General features: G+C 37.3%; 2 protein-coding genes across 2 annotated transcripts in view; both read left to right on the plus strand.

Moving 5' to 3' along the window:
- Positions 1 to 22,618, plus strand: part of LOC309506214 (NACHT, LRR and PYD domains-containing protein 3-like) — a 162,708-nt gene extending 140,090 nt beyond the window's left edge. Inside the window, exons 17-20 of the mRNA XM_082179917.1 lie at positions 16,308 to 16,478; positions 19,153 to 19,331; positions 20,762 to 20,827; positions 21,999 to 22,618. Coding sequence (XP_082036043.1) covers positions 16,308 to 16,478; positions 19,153 to 19,331; positions 20,762 to 20,787 — 376 coding nt within the window. The 3' untranslated portion in view covers positions 20,788 to 20,827; positions 21,999 to 22,618. The remainder of the gene's footprint in view (positions 1 to 16,307; positions 16,479 to 19,152; positions 19,332 to 20,761; positions 20,828 to 21,998) is intronic.
- Positions 795 to 24,901, plus strand: part of LOC309506241 (NACHT, LRR and PYD domains-containing protein 3-like) — a 58,040-nt gene continuing 33,933 nt past the window's right edge. The window contains exons 1-3 of the mRNA XM_082179979.1: positions 795 to 3,228; positions 3,522 to 3,617; positions 4,679 to 4,792. Of these exons, the coding sequence (XP_082036105.1) occupies positions 3,568 to 3,617; positions 4,679 to 4,792 (164 nt within the window). The 5' untranslated portion in view covers positions 795 to 3,228; positions 3,522 to 3,567. The remainder of the gene's footprint in view (positions 3,229 to 3,521; positions 3,618 to 4,678; positions 4,793 to 24,901) is intronic.

Consider the following 24,901-nt stretch of genomic DNA (forward strand, 5'->3'; position numbering starts at 1 on the left):
CATCGCCGCTGATAACAAACTACTTCAACTAACCTAACTAGAAGCCTAAAACATTGCTGATTTGTTCTCCCAACCTGACTAGCTATAAAGGACTTGTGTCACCACAGCATCAGTTGGCCGAAAGAAAGTTCGGTTCAGAGACGGTGCTATCACGCATGCGCAGTATCTCCAGCTCATCGGTTCTCGGTTCTGTACTGGTGATTCGAGAACTGCTGCAACAACCAGTTCTTGACTCGAGAACCGCTGTAGCAGTGTGTGTGTGTGTGCTGAGCTGAGAACTGCTGAAACACTAGCCTACAGTCGACAAACTAAAAAAGTCGATGCATGATCCTCCTCTCCAGTAGGCTATGTTTAATAGGCTACGTTATGTTTTGATTAACACAATTGTAAACATTTACTTTGCACCCTTAAAACCTTGGCAAGAGTTTACGTCAAAGATTTATATCAACTTACTTAGAAATTAAATGAGCTGTTCCTGGAAATAATGCTTTAGTAGGATAGGCTAATAATAAATGTTTAGTTTGACAGTTTTACAATCCATTCATTGTCTTTCCCAATCTTTAAAATAATACATTGATACGACAGTAATTATGTGATAGGCCTAAACATGTTTCCAACATGTTTTATTTTGTTACACTTACTGATGTTCAACAAAAATTAAGAAACATGCATTTCGTCCCTCTCAAAAAAATTGCAGCATGCTCAGCTCATCAGCTCATCGGTTCTCAGTGTGTCGAACGTGTCCGAAAGAAACAATTCTCGGTTCTGTACTGATTCTTGAGAGTCGGGACAAAACACGTTTTAAAAAAAGGTTTTTTAAAATACACACTATATCAATTAGAGTTATATGTTTCTGCAGAGAAAGGTTTTAGCTATTTAACCATGTAAAGGAACAGGTTCTAAATAAAAACACATTTTTAACAAATAAACATGTTTCCCTTCAGAACTGGATTTCTGTCAACTCCGTCAGACACACTAAAAAGTATACAATTTTAATTCTTCAAATCCAACAAGAATCTAAAGTTCTGAAGTATATTGTAATAGTGTTTAGTTACTCTGATATGTAAAAAAATTACAATATATAAACTTAAGTTGTGATGTCACACTATTCTGAAAACTCAGATTTCTAAATATTTGCATTTTCAAACTTTGATTTTAATTTCAATATTGTAAAAACAAATTCCTTAAATAAATAAAACATAAGAGGATGTAGATCAGATGGTCCTTTATTACAAAAACAACATAAACTGAAGGAAGAATATTTGTTTTTCCCCAAAAAATAACAAAAACATTCATACATCCAACGCTGTTGACGAAGATCTGACGGTGTTGACGAAAAACTCACGGTGTTGACGGAAAAACTGACGGTGTTGACGGAAAATGTTTGAATGTTTTACCTCAGATTTGTGAAATGTTCACCTGTTTGTCATGATATGTTCTGACAATAAAGAGTAGTTTAAAACCACAATTAACGCTCTGTTTTCTACAACTTTCACTTAGGAGCAAAAATCTGCCTTTAAACTTGAAAGAAATAAAGATTTGACATTTATCGTGATAATTATCGATATCGACTGATATAAAAAAAAAATTACTGTGATATTTTTTTTTTGCCCATATCGCCCAGCCCTACACTGGCTTCTCATTTCTCTATCTCTGTCTCTACATATAAATATATATATTAAAGTGCTGGCAAAGTTACATGTTACACAATAATAAGCAGACCACTGCCTGCCCATTATCTACAAGTCAGATACGTATGGTTAAATAATGTAATGCATGCTATGTATGTGCATTTATGTGTAAATAAAACCCTGAAATAACAGTTTAACCCTTCACTATATTCACAAATAATATTATATTCGCACATTAAGAGGTTATTGGTGGATTTGTCAACTCCGTCAGCTTACAGGTCAACTCCGTCAGATATAGAACCTGACGGAGTTGACGTCTGACGGAGTTGACGTAAGAGCATGTATTTTCCTGCCAAAACATGTATTGTACACTGCAACTAGGTAGTTTTTTCCTCAGTTGCTAGCTGTCCCAATAACCTCACTAAAATGCTTAAATTCAATCCACTATGGTTTAAAAAAAAGTATCTTAACAGAAAGATGGTATTGACATGGTGCAGCTGTGACCACAGGAATATTGACATTGTTTGTCTAAAATATAAAAAAATGTAAAACGCACCAGAGCATGTGTGGTAGTGCTGCATTCACCACAGGCAGGGAGATGAAAAGGGGTCCTCAGGGATATAGCTGACCATGCTATTTCCTGATTTAAAGAGCTTTATGAAAAAATCTGACGGAGTTGACAGAAACTGAGGACACAACTTTAATAGGCAGATTTTTATGGAAAATATTGTTTGATGTTCACTTCATGCATTGTTTTTTATATTTATACCCCTTATTTTTTATTTGATATATATGTTTTCACAATTGTAGAGCTTTTTTAAAGTTTTTTGGGATGGTTAATATTGTGACCTCTTGCTGAGGACAAGTGCAATAACATGGACCTTCTAACCACAGACCATACATTTAAACACATTTTCCCCAAAAAGATAAAAAGGGTTATTCTAAAAATCAGATAGGTATATACAATTCCTTTAGATTTAACTTTGTAAGTATGTCAATCATGATGAATTTCTTAATTTTTGCTATAAATTAGACTTTTCTATGTGGGACATGTTTTGTCCCGACTCTCAAGAATCAGTGACTGGTGATTGAGAACCGCTGTACCTGTACGTTCAGTAGCAGCTGCTCGTGCTCATCAGTTCTCTCAGTTCAGTGAACTGTTGGAGTTACTGGAGTATACTCCGGGATATTGTTTTATGTCGAGTCGGAGGAACTGTCAGGCATGTCCGAAAGTGATTAACTTTAGTAACTTGTGGATCAGCGCTGACTCAAGACGCGTACTGTTACGAACGATTCAGTCCGATTTGATGTAGCCTACCGGTTCGACCGGTTCACTAAAAAAGAACCGGTTCAAAAGAACGATTCGTTCACGAACCGGACAACATATTGTTTTGCGCAGAACAAATTAAAAGTGAAAGTAAATGATCAGAGTTGATGTTTCGACATTTAACAGCCAGAATCGATTCTATACTGAGTATCAAATGCAAAGTTTTTAATGGAAACCTTCACAAAAGCTTAGACACGAATTTACTTGCAACTACTTGATAGAAACGGCGGTGGATTTTGTGAATCTGAATGTGATCAAACGTTGATCAAGGTGAGTGTTCAGGTCTCGAGACGTTTTACAGGTGACTTCCGCATTTAGGCCAATAGGCTATAGCCTATTTCCCCTAAAGGACATAGGCCTATTAGTTATATTATATGTGTTTGATATGTTTCATTTTAGAGCAAAACATGGTTTCATTGTTACGTGTTGTCTGTGGTTTATTTAGCATGTGTGTTAATATACGACTAACATTGTGTATTTGAGTGAACGCCGCGTCTCATGATCCTGTTTCTCTGAATCTCAGGTTCCGTTCAGCTGAATTATTGTTTGTCATTTCCATTCAGAGTCAGTGGTGAAGATCAGATTCTGTTTCAACTGTTCAGCTTCATCATGGATGAAACTCCAACATCCAGAGATGAAGATTTGTATCCAGGTTGCAGGTATTTTGAATAAACTCCAGATCAAATCATCTTTAAATTATAGTAAAGAAGATGTTTTTATTACGTTAAAAACTTTAATTTTATTGAAAACAATTAGACCAGCCAGTTTTTCTTTTATTAAAATACCTTTTAAGAACTTATATTAAAATATAAAATAAATATAATATATATATATATATATATATATATATATATATATATATATATATATTTTTTTTTTTTATGTTATAGTTCAGTTCATCAGAAGAGATCAGAACCAGAGCCCAGCTGTGTGTCTATGAGGAGTGACGCGTCTATGGGTCATCCAGTACATTTTAAGAGTGAAGATACACAACATGATCTCAGGTATTACATTTCTATAAAAATATGATTATAGTATGGCATTTTATATTATCAGAACATTATCAGTAATATATTCTACAAGATATAAACAATGTACAAGAAGAATGTTTTAATGTAATATTTTAATGTATACAGTATAGTGTTGCTCACACAGAGAGACATCTGTGAAAGAACTAATTTCAATGTACAATTTTTGTAATAGCAGTGTACATTAAATAATCATGAAGAGTGATTGTTTTATTGATAAATGGAAGTGTAATATGTTGAATATGGCAAATATGTTTAACTTTAAACTCTGTTATAGTTCAGTTCATCAGAAGAGATCAGAACCAGAGCCCAGCTGTGTGTCTATGAGGAGTGACGCGTCTATGGGTCATCCAGTACATTTTAAGAGTGAAGATACACAACATGATCTCAGGTATTACATTTCTATAAAAATATGATTATAGTATGGCATTTTATATTATCAGAACATTATCAGTAATATATTCTACAAGATATAAACAATGTACAAGAAGAATGTTTTAATGTAATATTTTAATGTATACAGTATAGTGTTGCTCACACAGAGAGACATCTGTGAAAGAACTAATTTCAATGTACAATTTTTGTAATAGCAGTGTACATTAAATAATCATGAAGAGTGATTGTTTTATTGATAAATGGAAGTGTAATATGTTGAATATGGCAAATATGTTTAACTTTAAACTCTGTTATAGTTCAGTTCATCAGAAGAGATCAGAACCAGAGTCCAGCTGTGTGTCTATGAGGAGTGACGCGTCTATGGGTCATCCAGTACATTTTAAGAGTGGAGATACACAACATGATCTCAGGTATTACATTTCTATAAAAATATGATTACAGTATGGCATTTTATATTATCAGAACATTATCAGTAATATATTCTACAAGATATGAGAAATTCTTTTTGGACATTGCTTTCAGTTATTTTTATGTGTAGCTAAAATTTTAGTGTATGTTGTGTTACTCACACATGAGAGACGTATATGAGAGCACTTAGTTCATTTTACACTTTTTTTTATCAACATTGTGAAAATAAATTCTTTAAGGATAAATGAATATGTGATTTTTGAATACAGTAATTCAATGTATTAACTTTAATCTTTTTATGTTATAGTTCAGTTCATCAGAAGAGATCAGAACCAGAGCCCAGCTGTGTGTCTATGAGGAGTGACGCGTCTATGGGTCATCCAGTACATTTTAAGAGTGAAGATACACAACATGATCTCAGGTATTACATTTCTATAAAAATATGATTATAGTATGGCATTTTATATTATCAGAACATTATCAGTAATATATTCTGTCAGGTTTGTGGGTGAGGGATGAAGCGAGGACTCAAGTGCAGAGTTGATGGGCTTTAATATTAAAACTAAAACTAAATACAAACAAAAACTACCCCGAGGGGGAGGACTTGACTTGACTTGACTTGACTTGACTTGACTTGACTTGACTTGACTTGACTTGACTTGACTTGACTTGACTTGACTTGACTTGACTTGACAGCAGGGAAACACACATACGACGTAGAAATGACAACGAAACATAGACAGTATATAAACTGGACACAGCGACCCCATTGGATTCAACGGAGACAAGTGAAGTCAATTAGAAGCTCTCACTTCCTGATGGTCGAGCGTACTGCGCAGACTCAAACCGAGCTTGACGACGTAGATGTGACGTGAGCAACCCGTCTATCTTCTAGTAGCTGTGCCAAGAGAAATCTGAATCATTCCTTTCCGAAACTTGCTGAGACGGAGAGTGTGAGTAGGAGCTGTCCATGAGCTAGGAGCAGGAGAAACTTTTGCTAGGTATTCTGATAAATTACTTTGTCATTTTGCCTCCACATCCCCCCGATTGCCCGCAAGCTTCTCCTCCTGTCCATACGGTAATCTCTCTACTGTGCGACAGAGAGTCGCGTGGTTATGACGCAATCGTTAGCCTATTTTTACAAAAACTGCTTCTATGGGGCCATAACGTAAGATACAAGGTAATGGTGCCTTTTATACATTTTCGTGTTTCTTTAGAAATAAATTATGGACAAATGGAGTCTTTAAACGCCTCAGATGTAAAGTTATTCGTTGTCAAAGTGACGCCAAAATGAATGGGAGTCAATGGAACAGCAGGTGATGGTCCGCTAATCAATGGCGGCGCCCGGGGAAGCTTCAGTATTTTATGAAACAGTGCGAACCAGCACAGGACTTCTTCTTCTTCTTTTTATTGGCCAATTGCAACCATATGGAGCATTATCGCCACCTACTGTATCTTAATTACATTTACTTAAATCCTTGTGTTCGGTCCAGTTTGTTGTAAAAAAGATGAGATGTGTTTTACCATCTTTCCGGAGTTATTTGAGAAAATTGTTGTAATGTCCATTTGTTTAATTCTTTCATGTTCCAGCCATTCCTTAAAGCCGCATTTTGTGCATTCAAACAGCACATGTTCCACAGTTTCCAGTTGACTGCATGTCTCACAATTTCCAGATGAATGTTTTCCAATAAGGTGCAGAGATGCATTTAACTTTGTGTGACCTAGTCTAATTCTGCTAAATTGACACTGTTCTCTCCTGCTCTTCCCCATTGACTTTTCTTCCCCCACTTTCTGCTGTATCTTATATAAATGTCTTCCTTTATTTTCCTTATCCCATAAACTCTGCCACTGTATCTTAATTTTGCTCCGTACATATGACTTGATCTCTACTTTGCTAACTGGTACTGCCACCTCTACCTGATTTACTTTCAACCCATTTTTAGCTAAAGTATCTGCCATCTCATTCCCTTGGATGCCAATGTGTGCTGGGACCCATAAAAACTGAACATCTATCCCCAGACTACTTACTCTATATAAAGATAACAAAATTTCATACATAATATCCTCCCTACATTTTGATGTTGCACTTTTTTTATTATTTTTTTATTATTATCTTTTTATTGATTTTTAACATTTTATTAACATAACAGAAAAAAAAAAAAAAGAATAATAAAATAATCATAATAAAAATAAAATACAGCAAATTAAATCAACCCAGTCCATGGTCACAGATCACAGTTCATCCTTTGTGAATGATATGTAAACATGCCAAACCCCGTTATGACATGGTAGTGTCAGAGGTCCATAAGCGGTTCCCATATCCTTCGGAAGGCATCTCCCTTGTTTTTTAGGGCGTATGTGCGTTGTTCCAGTCTTAAAGTTTCATTTAGGATTTGTTTAAACAGATTAAATGATGGAGGTCTTTGTTGATTCCAATTGAGCAAGATGCATTTCTTTGCTATATAGGACATTATGATAATCCTTTTCCTGCATGTGGTGTCCAGCGTCTTGTCCAATTCCGTACCAAAGAGGTACCGTGTTGGTGTAATGTCCAGCGGGGTTTTCACAATCTTAACAGTTAGATCATGTACCGCCTTCCAGAAATGTTTTAATTTCCTTCTTTCTCAAAAAAACATGCATAATTGACCCTTTACACGTTTTACAACGATGACATCTGGGGGATGAGTTAGGGAACATTTTACTTAAGCGGAGCGGAGTAAGGTACGTCCTGTGCATGAATTTATAATTTTGTTCGATTATTTTATTACAGGACAGTGAGGAAAAAACATTCTGACATATCGTGTCCCACTGATCTTCATCAAAAGCACGCCCCATATCCTTCTGCCATATATTCCTAAGTGAGGTTAAGGAAGAGCTGTAATGCTCCAACAAAACACTATACATTTCAGAGATTTTCCCTTTTAATGATGTTGATTTTACCAAAATCTCCTCAAGATTTGTTAGCCCCGAAGACAGGCGTTTTTCTCCTTTTAGAGTGTTTATTAGATGGCGAATTTGTAAGTATTTATAGAAGTCCTGTTTCGGAATTTCATATTCTGACCTTAAAACAGTAAAGGACTATATTCCCGTCAAACAATTGTTGGAATTGATGTACACCATTACCTCTCCACTTTGCAAACAAGGAACCACCAATAGATGGTGGCAGATCTGGGTTTAAGTATAAGGGGGAAAGCCTGGAGATTTTGCCAAAATTCCCGCAGAACTTATTTATGTCTTGCCAAGCCCGAAGAGTGTTGTAAACTACATATGTTTTTGTTATTTGATGTATTGCATTTATGTTGTTAATGAATGGTAGCAAGGTTATAGAAATAGGAGTACAAAGTTCTTCTTCTATGTCTATCCAATGTGCATTATTACGTCTTTGCACCCAGCTAATCAGGCCCTTTGTCTGGGCGGCCCAATAGTACATCTGCAAGTCTGGTAATGCCAGTCCCCCTTTCTCTCTAGATTTTGTTAAAGTTTTAAAAGCTATTCTTGGTAAGGAATTTTTCCAGATGAAAGAGGTAAGTATTTTGTTTATGGATTTAAAGAACGTTTTATCCAAGTAACAGGGCAGTGACTGAAATAAGTAGCTAAAACGGGGCAAAACATTCATTTTAATTACATTAATTCGTCCGAGAAATGAGATGGGGAGCATTTTCCAATGTTCTAATTCCTCCTTAATCTTTTTAAGCAATGGAATGTAGTTTATGAGGTAAAGATCCTTGAGTTTTAGAGCCACATTCACCCCAAGATATTTAAAGCTGCTTTGGGCCCAGGTGAAAGGTGAGATTGCTCTGAGTCTATTAGAAACTGACGAGTTAATTAATAATGCATTGGATTTTGTGAAATTGATTTTGTAGCCTGATATTGTTCCAAATTTAGTGATAAGGTCTAATACTGCTGGAATTGATTGCTCAGGGCTGGTTAAGTATAGGATTATGTCATCCGCATATAGCGAAATTTTGTTCTGTGTTTTCCCGATATTAATACCCGCAATCTCTTCATTAGCCCGTATGGCTTCTGCGAGTGGCTCAATTGCCAAGTTAAATAAATATGGAGATAGAGGGCACCCCTGCCGGCAGCCTCTAAACAAATTGAATTTTTCAGTGAGGGTACCATTTATACATATTTGGGCTTGTGGATTGCCATACATAGTTCTGATCCACCCAATACATTTTTCACCCAGATTAAATTTCTTCAGAACTGCAAACAAATATGACCACTCGACCCTATCAAACGCTTTTTCTGCATCAAGCGAAAGTAGTAGGGCTGGTCTGTTTGGCCGAGTGGTCAATTATATTTAATAGCCTCCGGATATTGTCAGATGCATAGCGTGCCTTCACAAAACCGGACTGATCAGGATTAATAATCTGGGGCAACAGGTCTTCCAGCCTGCGTGCAATTAATTTTGATAATATCTTAAAGTCAACCGGAAGTAATGAAATTGGGCGAAATTATGCGCATTCAGCAGCATCCTTGTCCTTCTTGTGTATTAAAGATATTATTGCTGTCTTCATAGTGTCGGGAAGAACGCCATTTTCAAAAAAATCAGTAACCATGGGCATGAAAAGTGGCTCGATTTGCACCCAGAAAGCCTTATAGAATTCTACAGAATATCCATCCAAACCTGGAGTTTTTCCGGAGGGCACTGACTTGATTGCTTGTAGCACCTCCTCTGGGGTGAATGGAGCACTCAACTGCTCCTTCTCATCCTCTGAGATAGAGGGTAGGGATACTTTTTCCAAAAATCTTTGGATATCTGTTGCGGAGGGATTTTCTGACGCGTAAAGCTGTGTATAAAAATCAAGAAATGAGGACTTAATTGATTGTGTATCATATTTCAACTGGCCTGCCGCATTACGTGTACACTTTATTATACTTTATGCACGTTCTTTTTTGAGTTGATAGGCTAAAAGTCTACTTGGCTTGTTACCATATTCATGATATTGCTGTTTGGTAAAGAATAGAAGTTTTTTGATATGTTCTGTTTGAATGAGATTAAGATTAGTTCTTGTTGCATTTAGTTTTCTCAAGTTTTCCTCTGTAGGAGAGCGTTTATGGCATTGTTCCAAATGAATTAACTCTTTCTTAAGTTGTTCTGTTTGTTTAATAATAGATTTTTTTTTTGCAGATGCGTAAGAGATCAATTGGCCCCTAATTACAGCTTTAGCTGCATCCCACATCACTGCCGGAGTAACGGGGGAGAACGCATTATCCTGTCTGTACTGCTCTAACCATTTTCTAATATTATTACAAGCCTCAAAGTCTGTGAGGAGGGAGGTATTAAATCTCCATTGTTTGGTTTGATTTGTCTGCTGGGGGAGGGATAACCGCAGGTAGACTAGTGAGTGGTCTGATATAAGAATGGGCCCTATATCGCATGAAACTATGGATGAGAGATGATCCTGTGGTAAAAATAAATAAATCTAGTCGGGAGTATGATTTGTGTCTAGCCGAATAGAAAGTGTAATCTTTCCTTGTAGGATTAAGTTCTCTCCAAACATCGACCAGGCCTACATCAGCCGAGGCTAACCTCAGAGTCTTAGAAGCGTTGGGGTTAGACAGTGTGGTTGAGGATTTGTCTAAGCTACTATCCATATGACAATTAAAATCTCCGGCAACTATTCCAAAGTCTGTATTATATTGATTAAATAGGGTGATCGTATCCATCATGAATTTAGGGTTATCTTCGTTCGGTGCATATACGCTTAGTAATGTCAGCTCTTGTCCATATAGCATCCCCCTAATTAATATTTGTCTGCCATCATAGTCGCTATATTGCTCTTTAAATATGAAAGGTAATTTTTTATGAATAAGTATTGCTGTTCCCCTTTTATTGCTAGTAAAGCTAGAGAAATAAGCTTGCCCGACCCAATCTCTCTTGAGTTTTTTGTGCTCTTCATTGGACAAATGGGTTTCCTGAAGGAAAGCTATGTCTACTTTTTCTTTTTTTAAGAATGTAAGGACTCTCTTCCGCTTAATTGGGTGGCCAAGGCCTCTGACATTAAACGTTATTACATTAAGTGTACTAGACATACAGAGATTTGCCTGCTACATTGGTTTCGTGTGACCATGATAGAGTAAAAGTAAAAGTAAAAACAATATAAGACTAACAAGCTATTAAGAGAAAAAAAAAAAAAACATTGGTAGAGCATGAGGGGACTTTCCAGTATGAATACTCTGTCGGGTTCGTTGCCCAGCCACTGGGGTAGCATATCGGTTATAAAGTCTAAAAGAGGATGCTTACCCTCAGCTCCCTCCTTAAGACCAAACAGCCGGATATTTTTCCTCCTCCCGCGGTTTTCCAGGTCCTCGGCGACCCAATCGTTGATTCCTAACTCCTTTGTTATATCCAAAATTACATTACTAAATACCTCCTTTTTAATTTTGCTGCTTTCCCAACTTTCATTTATAATCTGTTTTGTACGATGGGTGTCCTTTTGACTTTGTAAATTAGCCCAATAATTAGCCCTCAACTGTTTCTTTCTTAGAGTCAGTGGCATTTCTCCAACTTCCACCTGAAGCGCTGATATTGGTGTAGACTTTACTGCTCCACAACATAATCTCAATGCTTGAGCCTGAATTTTATCCAACCTTTTTAAAGATGTACTAGCAGCTGATCCAAAAACAATACATCCATATTCTAGAACTGATCTAACTAATGCAATATAAATATTTCTTAACGCCACTCGATCAGCTCCCCAAACACTACCTGTTAAACATCTCATAATATTCAGTACTTTCTTACATTTATCCTCCACCTTATTAAAATGATTTTTCCATGTAATCAATATATCAAACCACAACCCCAAGAATTTAAAAGTTTTCACTCTTTCTAACTTTTGATTGTACAGTTTCAAACAAATATCTTCTTTGATTTTCTTTCTTGTAAAAAATATGGATTGGGATTTCTCAACAGATAAATTTAAATCCCCAATTCAGAGACCATTCTTCAACCACATTAACAGCTTCCTGAACTTTCTTTACAACAAAGTCCATATTCCTCCCTCGTTTCCAAATTGCCCCATCATCAGCAAAAAGAGATTTCCCAATGTCAGGATTAACATTATTATAAACATCATTTATCATAATTAAAAACAGTACTCCCCTGAGGGGTGCCATTTTCAACAAAAAATGTATCTGATATAGAATTCCCCACACGAACCTGAATGTACCTACCAAATAAGAAATCTTTAATCCAATTATATAATTTACCACCAATACCCATTTTATCTAGCTTTATTAACAAACCTTCCTTCCACATCATATCATATGCTTTTCTATATCGAAGAAAACAGCTACTACCGCTTCTTTATTTGCTTGAGCTTTCCTAATATCATTTTCCAAGCATATTAAAGGGTCCAGAGTACTACGCCCCCTTCTAAATCCACTTTGAAATGGTGAAAACAGCTCATTTCTTTCTAAGTAATATGTTATTCTTTCCGTAATCATTTTCACCATGGTTTTACATACATGTGAAGTTAAAGCTATCGGTCTATAGCTATCTGGATTTGTAAAAATTTTCCCAGGTTTCTTAATCGGAATAATAATTGCTTTTTTCCACCTTACTGGAAGCTTACCCTCCTCCCAAACCTTGTTAAATAACTCCAGTACTTTACCCAATGCAGAATCATTTAAATGTTCTATCATAATATAGCTTATATTATATTGGGTTTAGTGGTCCCACCCCATAGTGTATTATTTGCATTCAAATCCCCACACCATATAATTTTGTATCCTTGATCAAACTCTTGTAAATCTTCAATCTTCATTGTTTTACATGAATTATATAAATTAAGAATTACTACTATACTTCTTTTATTCACCCAAATCTCAGTAACCACTACTTCTAATTCAGTACCATAGTTCATTGTTATTCTCCCATAAGATATACCTTCTTTAATAAAAGTGGCACATCGCTACATTCACTACCATACCTATGAAAGCTACAAATTTAAACGTATTCACTATCAGAGTATCGTCTTTGACTGCACACTTATGTGAACACTTTATGGCACTAATGTTATTCATTTGTGGCAGTTTAGGGAAGTCCTTTACTGAGAATGTGTTTTGACCGATTGCTTGAGAATCTGTAGTCACTCCCAAATTATGAGACTTGTGTTGCTGCTTTATACTTTATTTTGTATTTTGAATCTCTGAATATCTTTTGCTCTTTTTTGAACTTCACATCCCTGATAAGCAGCACTACGTTCCAAACTCGATCACCACTTTCCACTCTTCCATCCTATTAGTTTTCCTCACTTTTTTTCAATTCATTCTGTTGTTCCAACTCACTGTGACTTGACACAGAATTCTTCTTTCTTGTTCTCTTTGATGTTACCTCATGGCATGCCATTCTCCTTGCTCACCATCCAATTCACTCGCCATACTCTCAACATTTCCAAAATGTTCTACTCCCAGGCTCAAAGACGCGATTCCGCCTCCCGCAGCCCAGGTTTTTTTTCCAGTCTCTTCCTGCTCGCCATCCTCAGCATGTTGAGTTGCAATCACATTCCCCAGCACAGGACTGCAAACACAGGGAGAATAAATAGGAAGCAAACAAGGCAGTTAACGAGGGAGGACAGGTTGGGCAATTGAACCAATAATCAGGTAACAAGGTGGGTGGGGTTAGACAATGGACAGGAGAGCCTTGTTACCTGATTATTAGTTCATTTGCCCCACCTGTCCTCCCTCATTAACTGCCTTGTTTGCTCCCTATTCACACCAAACATGACAAAAACACAAGCACAAAACGAGACATGAACACGCAGCTAATGAAAACTCATAAGCCACGTGTTCACACAAAACATGACAACAAGAAAGCACACAGCTAGTGTAAAACACAAGCTGTGTGCTACACAGCACGAGACAAAACATGACATGAAAGCACGCGGCCGATAAAAACACGAATCGCGTGCCACACAAAACACGTGGAAAAGAGCATACGGCCCGAGCGAACTCGAAACCACACGCTCACACGATAAGACAGAGCGCACAAAAACTAGCGTAAGCTCATCCTTTGCGCTCACAACAAAAAACAAACACGCGGGGCATGGATGTCTGAATCCTGACACAGAACCAAAAACCAAACTAGACCGACGTGCCGGGATCCAAACACCATGCCCCGCACACGTAACAAGGCACGTAGACAAGTGAGTGCACGGCTCGAGAACGCTCGTAACGAGACAAAACCGGGAGTGTCAGAGCTCTGTCACAAAACCAAGAATTGAACTAGACAGAAGTGACAGAACCCTGACAATATTCTACAAGATTCAAACAATGTACAAGAAGAATGTTTTAATGTAATATTTTAATGTATACAGTATAGTGTTGCTCACACAGAGAGACATCTGTGAAAGAACTCATCTCAATGTACAATTTTTGTAATAACAGTGTAAATTAAATAATCATGAAGAGTGATTGTTTTATTGATAAATGGATATGTAATATGTTGAATATGGCAAATATGTTTAACTTTAAACTCTGTTATAGTTCAGTTCATCAGAAGAGATCAGAACCAGAGTCCAGCTGTGTGTCTATGAGGAGTGACGCGTCTATGGGTCATCCAGTACATTTTAAGAGTGAAGATACACAACATGATCTCAGGTATTACATTTCTATAAAAATATGATTATAGTATGGCATTTTATATTATCAGAACATTATCAGTAATATATTCTACAAGATATGAGAAATTCTTTTTGGACATTGCTTTCAGTTATTTTTATGTGTAGCTAATATTTTAATGTATGTAGTTTTACTCACACATGAGAGACGTATATGAGAGCACTTAGTTCATTTTTTTTATCAACATTGTGAAAATAAATTCTTTAAGGATAAATGAATATGTGATTTTTGAATACAGTAATTCAATGTATTAACTTTAATATTTTGTTATAGTTCAGTTCATCAGAAGAGATCAGAACCAGAGCCCAGCTGTGTGTCTATGAGGAGTGACGCGTCTATGAATCCGCCAGTAGAGTTTAAGAGTGAAGATACACAGACTGATCTCAGGTATTACATTTCAACAAAAAATACATATAAAATATATGATTAAAAAAAGACATGTGTTTATTAATACTGTGGTATTTTATTTTACAGCCATGAAGTCCTCAACAGGTTTAGATCAAATCTGATGAAGAAGTTTGAGTGTCTGTATGAGGGAACAGCACAGCAGGGAAACCCAACACTCCTGAATGAGATTTACACAGAGCTCTACATCACAGAGAGTGAGAGTGGAGAGATCAGTAATGAACATGAGGTGAGACAGATTGAGACACAATCCAGGAGAGCAGCAACAGAGGAAACACCGATCAAATGCAGTGACATCTTTAGACCTTTACCTGGACAAGACAAACCCATCAGAACTGTGCTGACAAAGGGAGTCGCTGGCATTGGAAAAACCGTCTCTGTGCAGAAGTTCATCCTGGACTGGGCTGAAGAGAAAGAGAATCAGGACGTCCAGCTCATATTTCCACTTCCTTTCAGAGAGATCAATCTGATGAAGGACAAAATACTCAGTCTTTCAGATCTTCTTCATGTCTTTTTCCCTGAAACTAAAGAAATGGAAATATCCAGTGACAAATATAAAGTGTTGTTCATCTTTGATGGTCTGGATGAGTGTCGTCTTCCCTTAAATTTTAAAAAGAAGGAGACTTTACGAGATGCAAACAAAAAGAAATCACTGGACGTGCTGCTGATGAACCTCATTGTGGGGAATCTGCTTCCCTCTGCTCTCATCTGGATCACCTCCAGACCAGCAGCAGCTGATCTCGTCCCCTCTGAGTGTGTCCATCGAGTGACAGAGGTACGAGGCTTCAATGATCCACAGAAGGAGGAATACTTCAGGAAGAGAATCAGTGATCCGATCTGTGGTAAGATCATATTTGACTCTCACACATGAATCACAATGTAAAGTATATTTGAAGTGTTCAGCCTCTTTCTGCTGCTGTGAGTTCAGATTATTGAGCTGTAAATGATTGAACACATGAGCTGATCCTCAATAACATGAAACTGCAGGACAGAGTCACACTGAAATACACACTTTCACACACAATCGACATTTCAGTCTCTTGACTTTAAACAGACTCGAGCTCAACACAGTCAGAACTGAGAAATGAAGATCATGCTGGATTCATTCTTACTGTTAATTATGTTCATCTTTCTGCATTGACACTTTCTAAAGGATTGTTTTTAATTCTGTAAAATCACACACACACACACACACACGCACACACCAATTTATTACTCCATACATATTACATACAGATCTAAGTAACAGCAAAACTAGCCTATGTAGTGAATAGTGTAATTTAAGAGATTATTGTTCCTGATTGAATGATACTTTAGATGTTTTATGATCATGTTTTGTGACATTTTAGATCTCAATCTAATGATCCATCAAACATATTAATTTGTGCTTTAAGTTTGAACTTTCTCTTTAATAATGGATTCACTGCTAAACTGATCTGATCTGAACTGAGAGAGTGAAGTGTGTGTCATTGTTCTCTACAGGTTGAGTAAGTGTGGCGTCACAGATGAAGGTTTTGCTGCTCTGACTTCAGCTCTGAGATCAAACCCTGAACACCTGAGAGAACTGAGTCTGTCATTTAATAAAATAGGAAAATCAGTGAATCTGCTGTCTGATGTACTACAGAATCCTCACTGTAAACTGGAGAAACTAGAGTAAGATCATATTTGACTCTCACACATGAATCACAATGTAAAGTATATTTGAAGTGTTCAGCCTCTTTCTGCTGCTGTGAGTTCAGATTATTGAGCTGTAAATGATTGAACACATGAGCTGATCCTCAATAACATGAAACTGCAGGACTGAGAGTCACACTGAAATACACACTTTCACACACAATCAACATTTCAGTCTCGACTTTAAACAGACTCGAGCTCAACACAGTCAGAACTGAGAAATGAAGAACATGCTGGATTCATTCTTACTGTTAATTATGTTCATCTTTCTGCATTCACACTTTCTAAAGTATTGTTTTTAATTTTGTAAAATGAAAACACATTCATATACACACTCAAATTGACACTCCATACATGTTACATAGTACAGATCTAGTAAGTAACAGTAAAACTAGCCTATGTAATGAATAGTCTCATTTATTAAATCAGATTTTGCACAAGACTGAATTTTAATATAGTGCAAATAAGAGATTATTGTTCCTGATTGAATGATACTTTAGATGTTTTATGATCATGTTTTGTGACATTTTAGATCTCAATCTAATGATCCATCAAACATATTAATTTGTGTTTTAAAGTTTGAACTTTCTCTTTAATAATGGATTCACTGCTAAACTAATCTGATCTGAACTGAGAGAGTGAAGTGTGTGTCATTGTTCTCTACAGGTTATGGAATTGTGATCTCACAGATGAAGGTTTTGCTGCTCTGACTTCAGCTCTGAGATCAAACCCTGAACACCTGAGAGAACTGAATCTGACTGGAAATAAAATAGATAAATCAGTGAATCTGCTGTCTGATGTACTACAGAATCCTCACTGTAAACTGGAGAAACTGGGGTAAGATCATATTTGACTCTCACACATGAATCACAATGTAAAGTATATTTGAAGTGTTCAGCCTCTTTCTGCTGCTGTGAGTTCAGATTATTGAGCTGTAAATGATTGAACACATGAGCTGATCCTCAATAACATGAAACTGCAGGACTGAGAGTCACACTGAAATACACACTTTCACACACAATCAACATTTCAGTCTCGACTTTAAACAGACTCGAGCTCAACACAGTCAGAACTGAGAAATGAAGAACATGCTGGATTCATTCTTACTGTTAATTATGTTCATCTTTCTGCATTGACACTTTCTAAAGGATTGTTTATAATTTTGTGAAATCACACACACACACACACACACACACACACACACACACACACACACACACACACACACACACACACACACACACACACACACACACACACACACACACACACACACACACACACATTCACGCACGCACACATTTGAATGCTTTTATTTGGACCTGAAAGACATTACAAAGAAAACAAGATCCAAATACTCTGAGAAGAGTCTTTGACACGGTGACAGATCTACAATTCATGGCTCACATACTTGTACAGGTCCTTACATTTATAATACTCAACACATTAAGGATAAACAAAACATCTCCGTCTCCATATTTGCATGCTCCCTATGATGGCTGAAACAGAGCAGAATTTCGCAAGCCTTTATGCAAGCCCCCCCCCCCCCCCCCCCCCAACTGCATCCCCCTGATCACACTCTTATGGACATGGCCCAAACTTCCAAATACCAGAATTATTAATTTACAGTTGTATCCAAGTTGGTGAATGAGATCTACTAGTGGTTGATATTTCAATAATTTAGAATAGTAGCAAGTATCCGTATACAGGTCAAAACAGCAGCCCACCTCAAAGATACATACAGATTTCATAACCTCCTTTAAAATTAGTCAATTACAATGTCAGGAGTATTTGACATGTTTTTAAAGTAGTCACTGTCAGATGTGTTATGATGAAACCAGTTAAATTGTACAGTTATTCCATTCCTTTTTTACTCACAATTTGTACAGTGTCCCAACTTTTTCTGATTTGGGGTTGTAAATCTTACTATCATGTCCACAGATTACCTTTTGCAAGTACTTTGCAACCAGATCAACCAGACGGTCATGTCTGGCATAAAGTCCTTTATAATTGTAGCATCCGTTTAGTATATGAGCAACCGTTTCATTTTCCTGCTGAGTTGGATGTAATATACAGCAGGGTTCATGCTTTGATGGATACCATGTTGCCAGATTGTACTTGTTGGGAGACACTGTAGTCTTGCTTTAATCATGAATATTAGGATGTCATCTGAGATTACGGGGTTTGTCAAGACAGAATGAGACACTGAATGGTCGGTAAATTGAAGTAATGCAAGGTTTCCTTGTAATCTGAGACCTGTCCAGTGCTGTTCGTTTTGGGTCTGTCTAAGATGAAGAATTGAGGCTCTTGTGTGTTTAATCTGAAGCTGCTGAGGTGTACTGTCTTTATTAAAGATCGCCAGGGTGGAAACCAGCCATTTATTACTCCATACATATTACCTACAGATCTAAGTAACATAGCAAAACTAGCCTATGTAGTGAATAGTGTCATTTAAGAGATTATTGTTCCTGATTGAATGATCATAAAACATCTAAATTATCATGTTTTGTGACATTTTAGTTCTCAATCTAATGATCCTTCAAACATATTAATTTGTGCTTTAAGTTTGAACTTTCTCTTTAATAATGGATTCACTGCTAAACTGATCTGATCTGAACTGAGAGAGTGAAGTGTGTGTCATTGTTCTCTACAGGTTGAGGGATTGTGGCGTCACAGATGAAGGTTGTGTTGCTCTGACTTCAGCTCTGAGATCAAACCCTGAACATCTGAGAGAACTGAATCTGACTGGGAATAAAATAGGACATTCAGGAATGAAGTGTCTCTCTGATCTGAAGAATGATCCACATTATAAACTGAAGACATTACTCTACTGTGAGTATATTTTTATTTCAAGCTTAAATTGACCTCATTTCAGTGACAGGTCTCATATGTGTGTAACTGGAGGATATAAGATAATAATTCAGCTCCACTTTAGTCTCTGTAAACTATTTTTAATAAGAGTTTAATTCTGTGATGTGAATATGATCTATGAATAGGCGAGGTCTATATAAATATTTTCATCCATGTTTACATGTACAACTTTTGTTTCAGTTGGAATTATTTCATTCCGATTAATGAATCCAAATGTAGTGTTTACATGAACGATAAATAAAATGATCAGGTTGATGTGTGTTTATGTCACAAGCTTCAAATGGGAATTGAGTTTTTGACATGCACACACTGCATGAATATTTCCCGCTGTTTGCACATACTATTCTCCTACTTTGATTGTTTTAAACTGCAGACTTAATATTTCTATATTACGGGTCGGGTCCTAATTAGGAGACAATGAGCACATGACCCGTTGTGCCGTGCTGCTTATATTTATCCCGCAGTAAAAGCACCCGTACCTGCACCCGAAAGAGCCTGTGGATGAGAGTCTGAAAGAAGGACTGAAGGCCGTGAGATTGTGTTGGTCATTCATGACACTTCATTCAACAACTACAACAGCTCGTACGCATCATACGGCATCATTACATCATTGCACACACACAGTACTTTCCAGATTCAGTTTTCAATCTGATCAAGTGTTTACATGTCCTCTCGATCGGATTAGAAAAGGAATAAACCACCCAATCCGATAGAAATTTCATTCGGTTTGAGTTCATTCAATTAAGGTGTTTACATGAAGGCTTTTCAGTCCGAGCCGTCAATCTGATTACTAACAGATTATTTGTTTGCATGTAAATGCGTGTGTGTGTGTGTGTGTGTGTGTGTGTGTGTGTGTGTGTGTGTGTGTGTGTGTGTGTGTGTGTGTGTGTGAGATAAAGTGAGTGCTGATTATCATTTACTGTTACTAACCTTTTCCAGTTTTTCATTAAAGGGAGGTTCGGAGTAAAATCAACCTATAAGGTCCTTTGCACCATGACCTCGAGCCGAACACCCCCCAGAAGCATTTTTTCCCTTGGTCGAACATTATTAAAGTTAGAGCTTATTTAGAGATATCAGCTGAATGGCTTAATAAAACCCAGAATGGTACCAAACTTATACAGTGGTTCTGTACTCATAAAACGAGACATTGGAAAGTTTGTAAGTATATCAGGAGTTTATTTAAATAACACTTGCCTGATGGCTAATGCTACCGCTAACCCGGACGTCGAGGTCACTTCAGTGATTTGGGAAAAGCACGTAAAAGTCCTGATAGAAAGAGATGCATAAGGATGTAGTGTAACGACGCCCTGTGTGTTTTTGCCATTGTCCAGTGTGGTGATGTTATTTATTAATGGTCTGTACTTTTGTTGTCTGATGAATGATTTTTTCAGCTGCTGAAAATGCGTCTGATCTTTGATGGAGAAAAAGAGTTTGAGCTGAAGATGAGCCTGTGGGGGGTGAGTTTCAGTGACCATCCATTATCTGTCCTTAAAACACATTTAGTGTCATTGAGATAACATTATTGATTTATTCATATTTTGAACTAGCTTTTATTTTATATATTTTGCATTTTAATTTTGGTTAAAGGTTTAGTAATTTTGTTGTGGTTTTTGTCTCTTTTTTTTGTTCGTTTTTTTTTTCTTTATTTTATTAGTAAATTTTTTATTGAAGGTAATGGCTGAAATACAATAATTTAAAAAAAAATTATATTTAATTTCAGTTGATGTTTATTTTAGCTAAAGTAACAAATGTTTTTTTTTTAGTTAACTATAATAAGACAATTTGTTCAGATAATTTGATAAACTTATTAATTTAATTAATATTTATTATATTTATTTATTTATTTTACACATGCATTGAAAAGTTTGAATTTGTTCAAATCTGCTTAAGTGCATGAAATTACTTTGTAGACAACAGTGTTGTTGAAATAAAGCTGAAATATAAATATTAGATGAAAAGTAAAAAATGTGAAATGTTGGAAGAACTGAAAGAAATAATTTCAAGTTGAAGTGCTGAAATTACTAAAGCTGAAATAAAAAGTAAATTAAAGCTTAAAAGAAATAAAAATGACAAAAGCACATAACAAAAATACTAAAACTGAAATTAAAATGAAAGCAAAAAAAAAAAAAAAAAAATTTAATCTAATTCAAAATAATAAATACTTAACCCATTTAATCCCAAATTTTTCCCAGACACAAAAATATCCAAATCATGTGTCATTAGTATCCCTTTGAAACAATCAATCATCATTTTTAGAAATTTTCATGGAAAAGTGTGTGAAAAAGTGTGTTTTATGATCGGTCACAATTGTGACCGGTGGGATACTGTGTTGTATCAACCATTGCACAGACTGAATATAGGTCTATTTGACCTGTGCAGTGTGTTTGTGTGTGTGTTTTTGTGTGTGTGTTTCGGTGTGTGTGTGTGTGTGCGTGCGTGCGTGCGTGCGTGCGTGAGTGTGTGTGTGTGTGAGTGATAAAGTGAGAGTTGTTTACCATTTACTGTTATTAATCTATTCCAGTTTTTCATTAATATCTCTGGCTGTGTTTTCCTGAAATGATCTCCAGATGTGATGTGACTCAGTAATGTCTCATACTCATATGTGTCTGTCTGTGTGTTTTATTGTAGGACTCTCAGTGTTTAGACGTCAGTTCAGTTTCCTCAGGATCAGCTGATGGTGAATAAAGAGCCGCTACAGAGACTGAAGACACAGAGACACACAGCGATCACACTGACGTGTGTGTGTGTGACTTCACACCAGTTTCTTGTTTTATAGTAATGGCTCATGAAAATGAGTGCTGAAAATAGCAGCTTTGAATTGATTCAAATTTGTTACTTTAATTTTATTTTATATACCTTTAGAACAACCGTTCTTTTTTGTGTGTGTATAGATAGATAATGTAGAAAAAGTGACAAAATGTTATTCAACTGAGATGAATGGAACCATGTTTATTTACTATGGAAAAGTCGATTGGGGTCATATAGACCCCAAAGATAAATTGAAGATTAAGAGTTCAGGAACATTTGAATAAAAAAAATGCCTATTGTGTTCCCCTTTAAGAGATTCACTCGCGTATTAAGCGAGAGAGCAACGGCAAAAACAGTCAGACAGGAGAAGCGGAGAGATCAAAAGGAAATTAATGTTGAATTTAACTTTTTAAAAGTTGATTTTTTAAGAGTCTAAATGTAAGACATATTGATGCTTACCTAGGCAGCAACCTAAAAGTAAAACATTTGGGTGAATGACAGTTGTTCGGTAAGTTTGTCTCATTTTGTTGAATCCGTTTGATATGCTCGCTGTTTAACGCCATTGAAGAGTCGGCAGTTACACGGGAAAAGCTATAAATATGTATCATTTAATCGTTTATGTCAACAAAATTTGAATGTGTGCTGTCTATAGTGGAAGTTGTTTGTAATTCATTGTAAAGACGCAGTGGCGGGCCCTTAAGCAGGATTATCAAGGCGAGCCCCCCTACGACACGTGATGACGCTACGCGCAAAAAAAAAAAAAAAAAGAAGAAAAACTGCTGGTGACGGCGCACCATAATAACACATTGTTACTGTTACTGTCACTGCTATATACACATAGGCCTAGGTCCAAATACATAAAAAAAGATGCTCACTTACATTATAGCTGCATTTTCCGGGCTTTCCTCTGTGCGAAGTTGTCGATCATATCCTTAAGATCCAGATAGCGCGCACGGGCATTCTCAATTGACAGTATGGCAAGTCCAGAGAGACGACTCTGTCCCATTGAGCTCCTGAGATAGCTTTTAATCAGTTTCAGTTTAGAAAAAGAACGCTCTGCAGAGGCCACTGTCACTGGGATGGTCAGAAAAATCATGAAAGCAGTGCAAACCTCCCCGAAACTCGCACTGTTTTCGTTTGTGAAATACTGTCTTTCAAGCATGAACGGAATGATAACAATTGCATTGGGAAATCAGTAGTAATGTCATCTCTGTAAATCTCCACCAGCCTGTTTGCTTGCAAAAACAGTTCATCATCTGTTGCAGTGCAAAGGGTCTCGGGCAGTAAAACTTTGAAATTGTCAGCTGTTGATCGTAAACCGGCGAATCTCTGGGTCAACTGAGAGATGACATTAGCCGTGTTTCCACTGTCGGGCCAGGGCCGGGCCGTGCTAGTGCGTGCCAGGGCCAGTCGCGTTTCCACTGTCACTTCCGGGGCTTGATCGGGGCTTACTCGGGGCCAACGGCCAGGATTTCTGGCCCATCGAATACCTTGGGCCAGCTCGGGCTAGAGGCGTGGTCAAGGTAAAAGGCGGAGTTTATCGGTATTAGGGAAAGTTATGGTCTGCGGCAAGATGCACATTTCACTTTTTTATATCGCGAAAATTAAACGCTGCTCGAAATGGAGAATCGCCTGTACTGGTCTGTCGAAGATACCAAAGCTCTTCTGAGCATTTGGGCAGAAGAAAGGGTACAACGTCAATTTGACGGCGTGTGCAGAAACGAGGACGTTATAAAATACATTGTTGCTGAACTTGCTAAGCTAAGCATTCAGCGAACAACGCTTCAAGTTCGGGAAAAAATAAAAAAGTTGTGGGCGCAGTACAAGGCGATTAAAACGCACAATGGACAAAGCGGTGCCCAGAGAAGGAACTTTCCATGGTTCGACTTGATGGACGGTGTGCTGGGTCACCGTCCCTCTGTTAGTGGAGAGACAAGTCGGGACACTATGGCAGCCACGGACGGTGAGTTAATACATGCTATCTTCTTAAAATCTAAGTTTTCTAACTTCCTAACTTCCTGCCTGAATGAACATCATAATTCCCGCTGAAATGGGTGGGGTTGTATGACGTTTGATCCAGGAAGGCGTGTTAAGGGCGGGGTTTAGGGCAGCGCTGCAGGGCTAATGGCCCGGCAGTGGAAACGCAAGCCCGGTGCTTGAGGCCCGAGGCCACTGGCCCGGCTGTGCTCGCTGTTAGCCCTAGCCCGGCCCTGGCCCGACAGTGGAAACGCGGCTAATGTCAAGGCAGGCATTAAACTCATGTACGCGAAAGTAAGACTCAGCATCTGCTAAACGTTCATCTTGACACAGCTCATCAAAATGCGCTTTCACTTTTCTCAACCAAGTGTTCTCAAATGCAGTGCTCACTCCCCACTTCTCTGAAAGGCTCTTCGCTGTTTGTTTGGCATCTTCAAAATTTTCTGTGAACGCAGTTAGGTCTCTGATGGCACAGTCCAGTATCTGGACTGCTGTAGCCAGATCCATGTCTTGGGATTGTAGAAGTTTTGATATCACATTAGTTCGTTCCAGGATTTTGCTTTGGAGGACAATAAGACAAACAAATGAGAATTTCTCCATTGCCTGTTTCAACGATGCAGCCTCATCCCGTTCATCTTTCTTTCTGCTTGTCAGTGAAAGTTTTGCCAATGCCGTCATCACATCATTGTACCGATATCTCACAGCGGTTACTGCTTCGTAACGTGAGGACCATCTAGTCGGGCATGACTTTTTCAGTGTTATGTTGGAGTCATTGTTTGTCTCGTCACTGTGTGTTTTATTTGAGA

The sequence above is a fragment of the Leuciscus leuciscus genome (assembly GCF_965113295.1).
Source record: "Leuciscus leuciscus genome assembly, chromosome: 9".
Classification (NCBI taxonomy): Eukaryota; Metazoa; Chordata; class Actinopteri; order Cypriniformes; family Leuciscidae; genus Leuciscus; species Leuciscus leuciscus.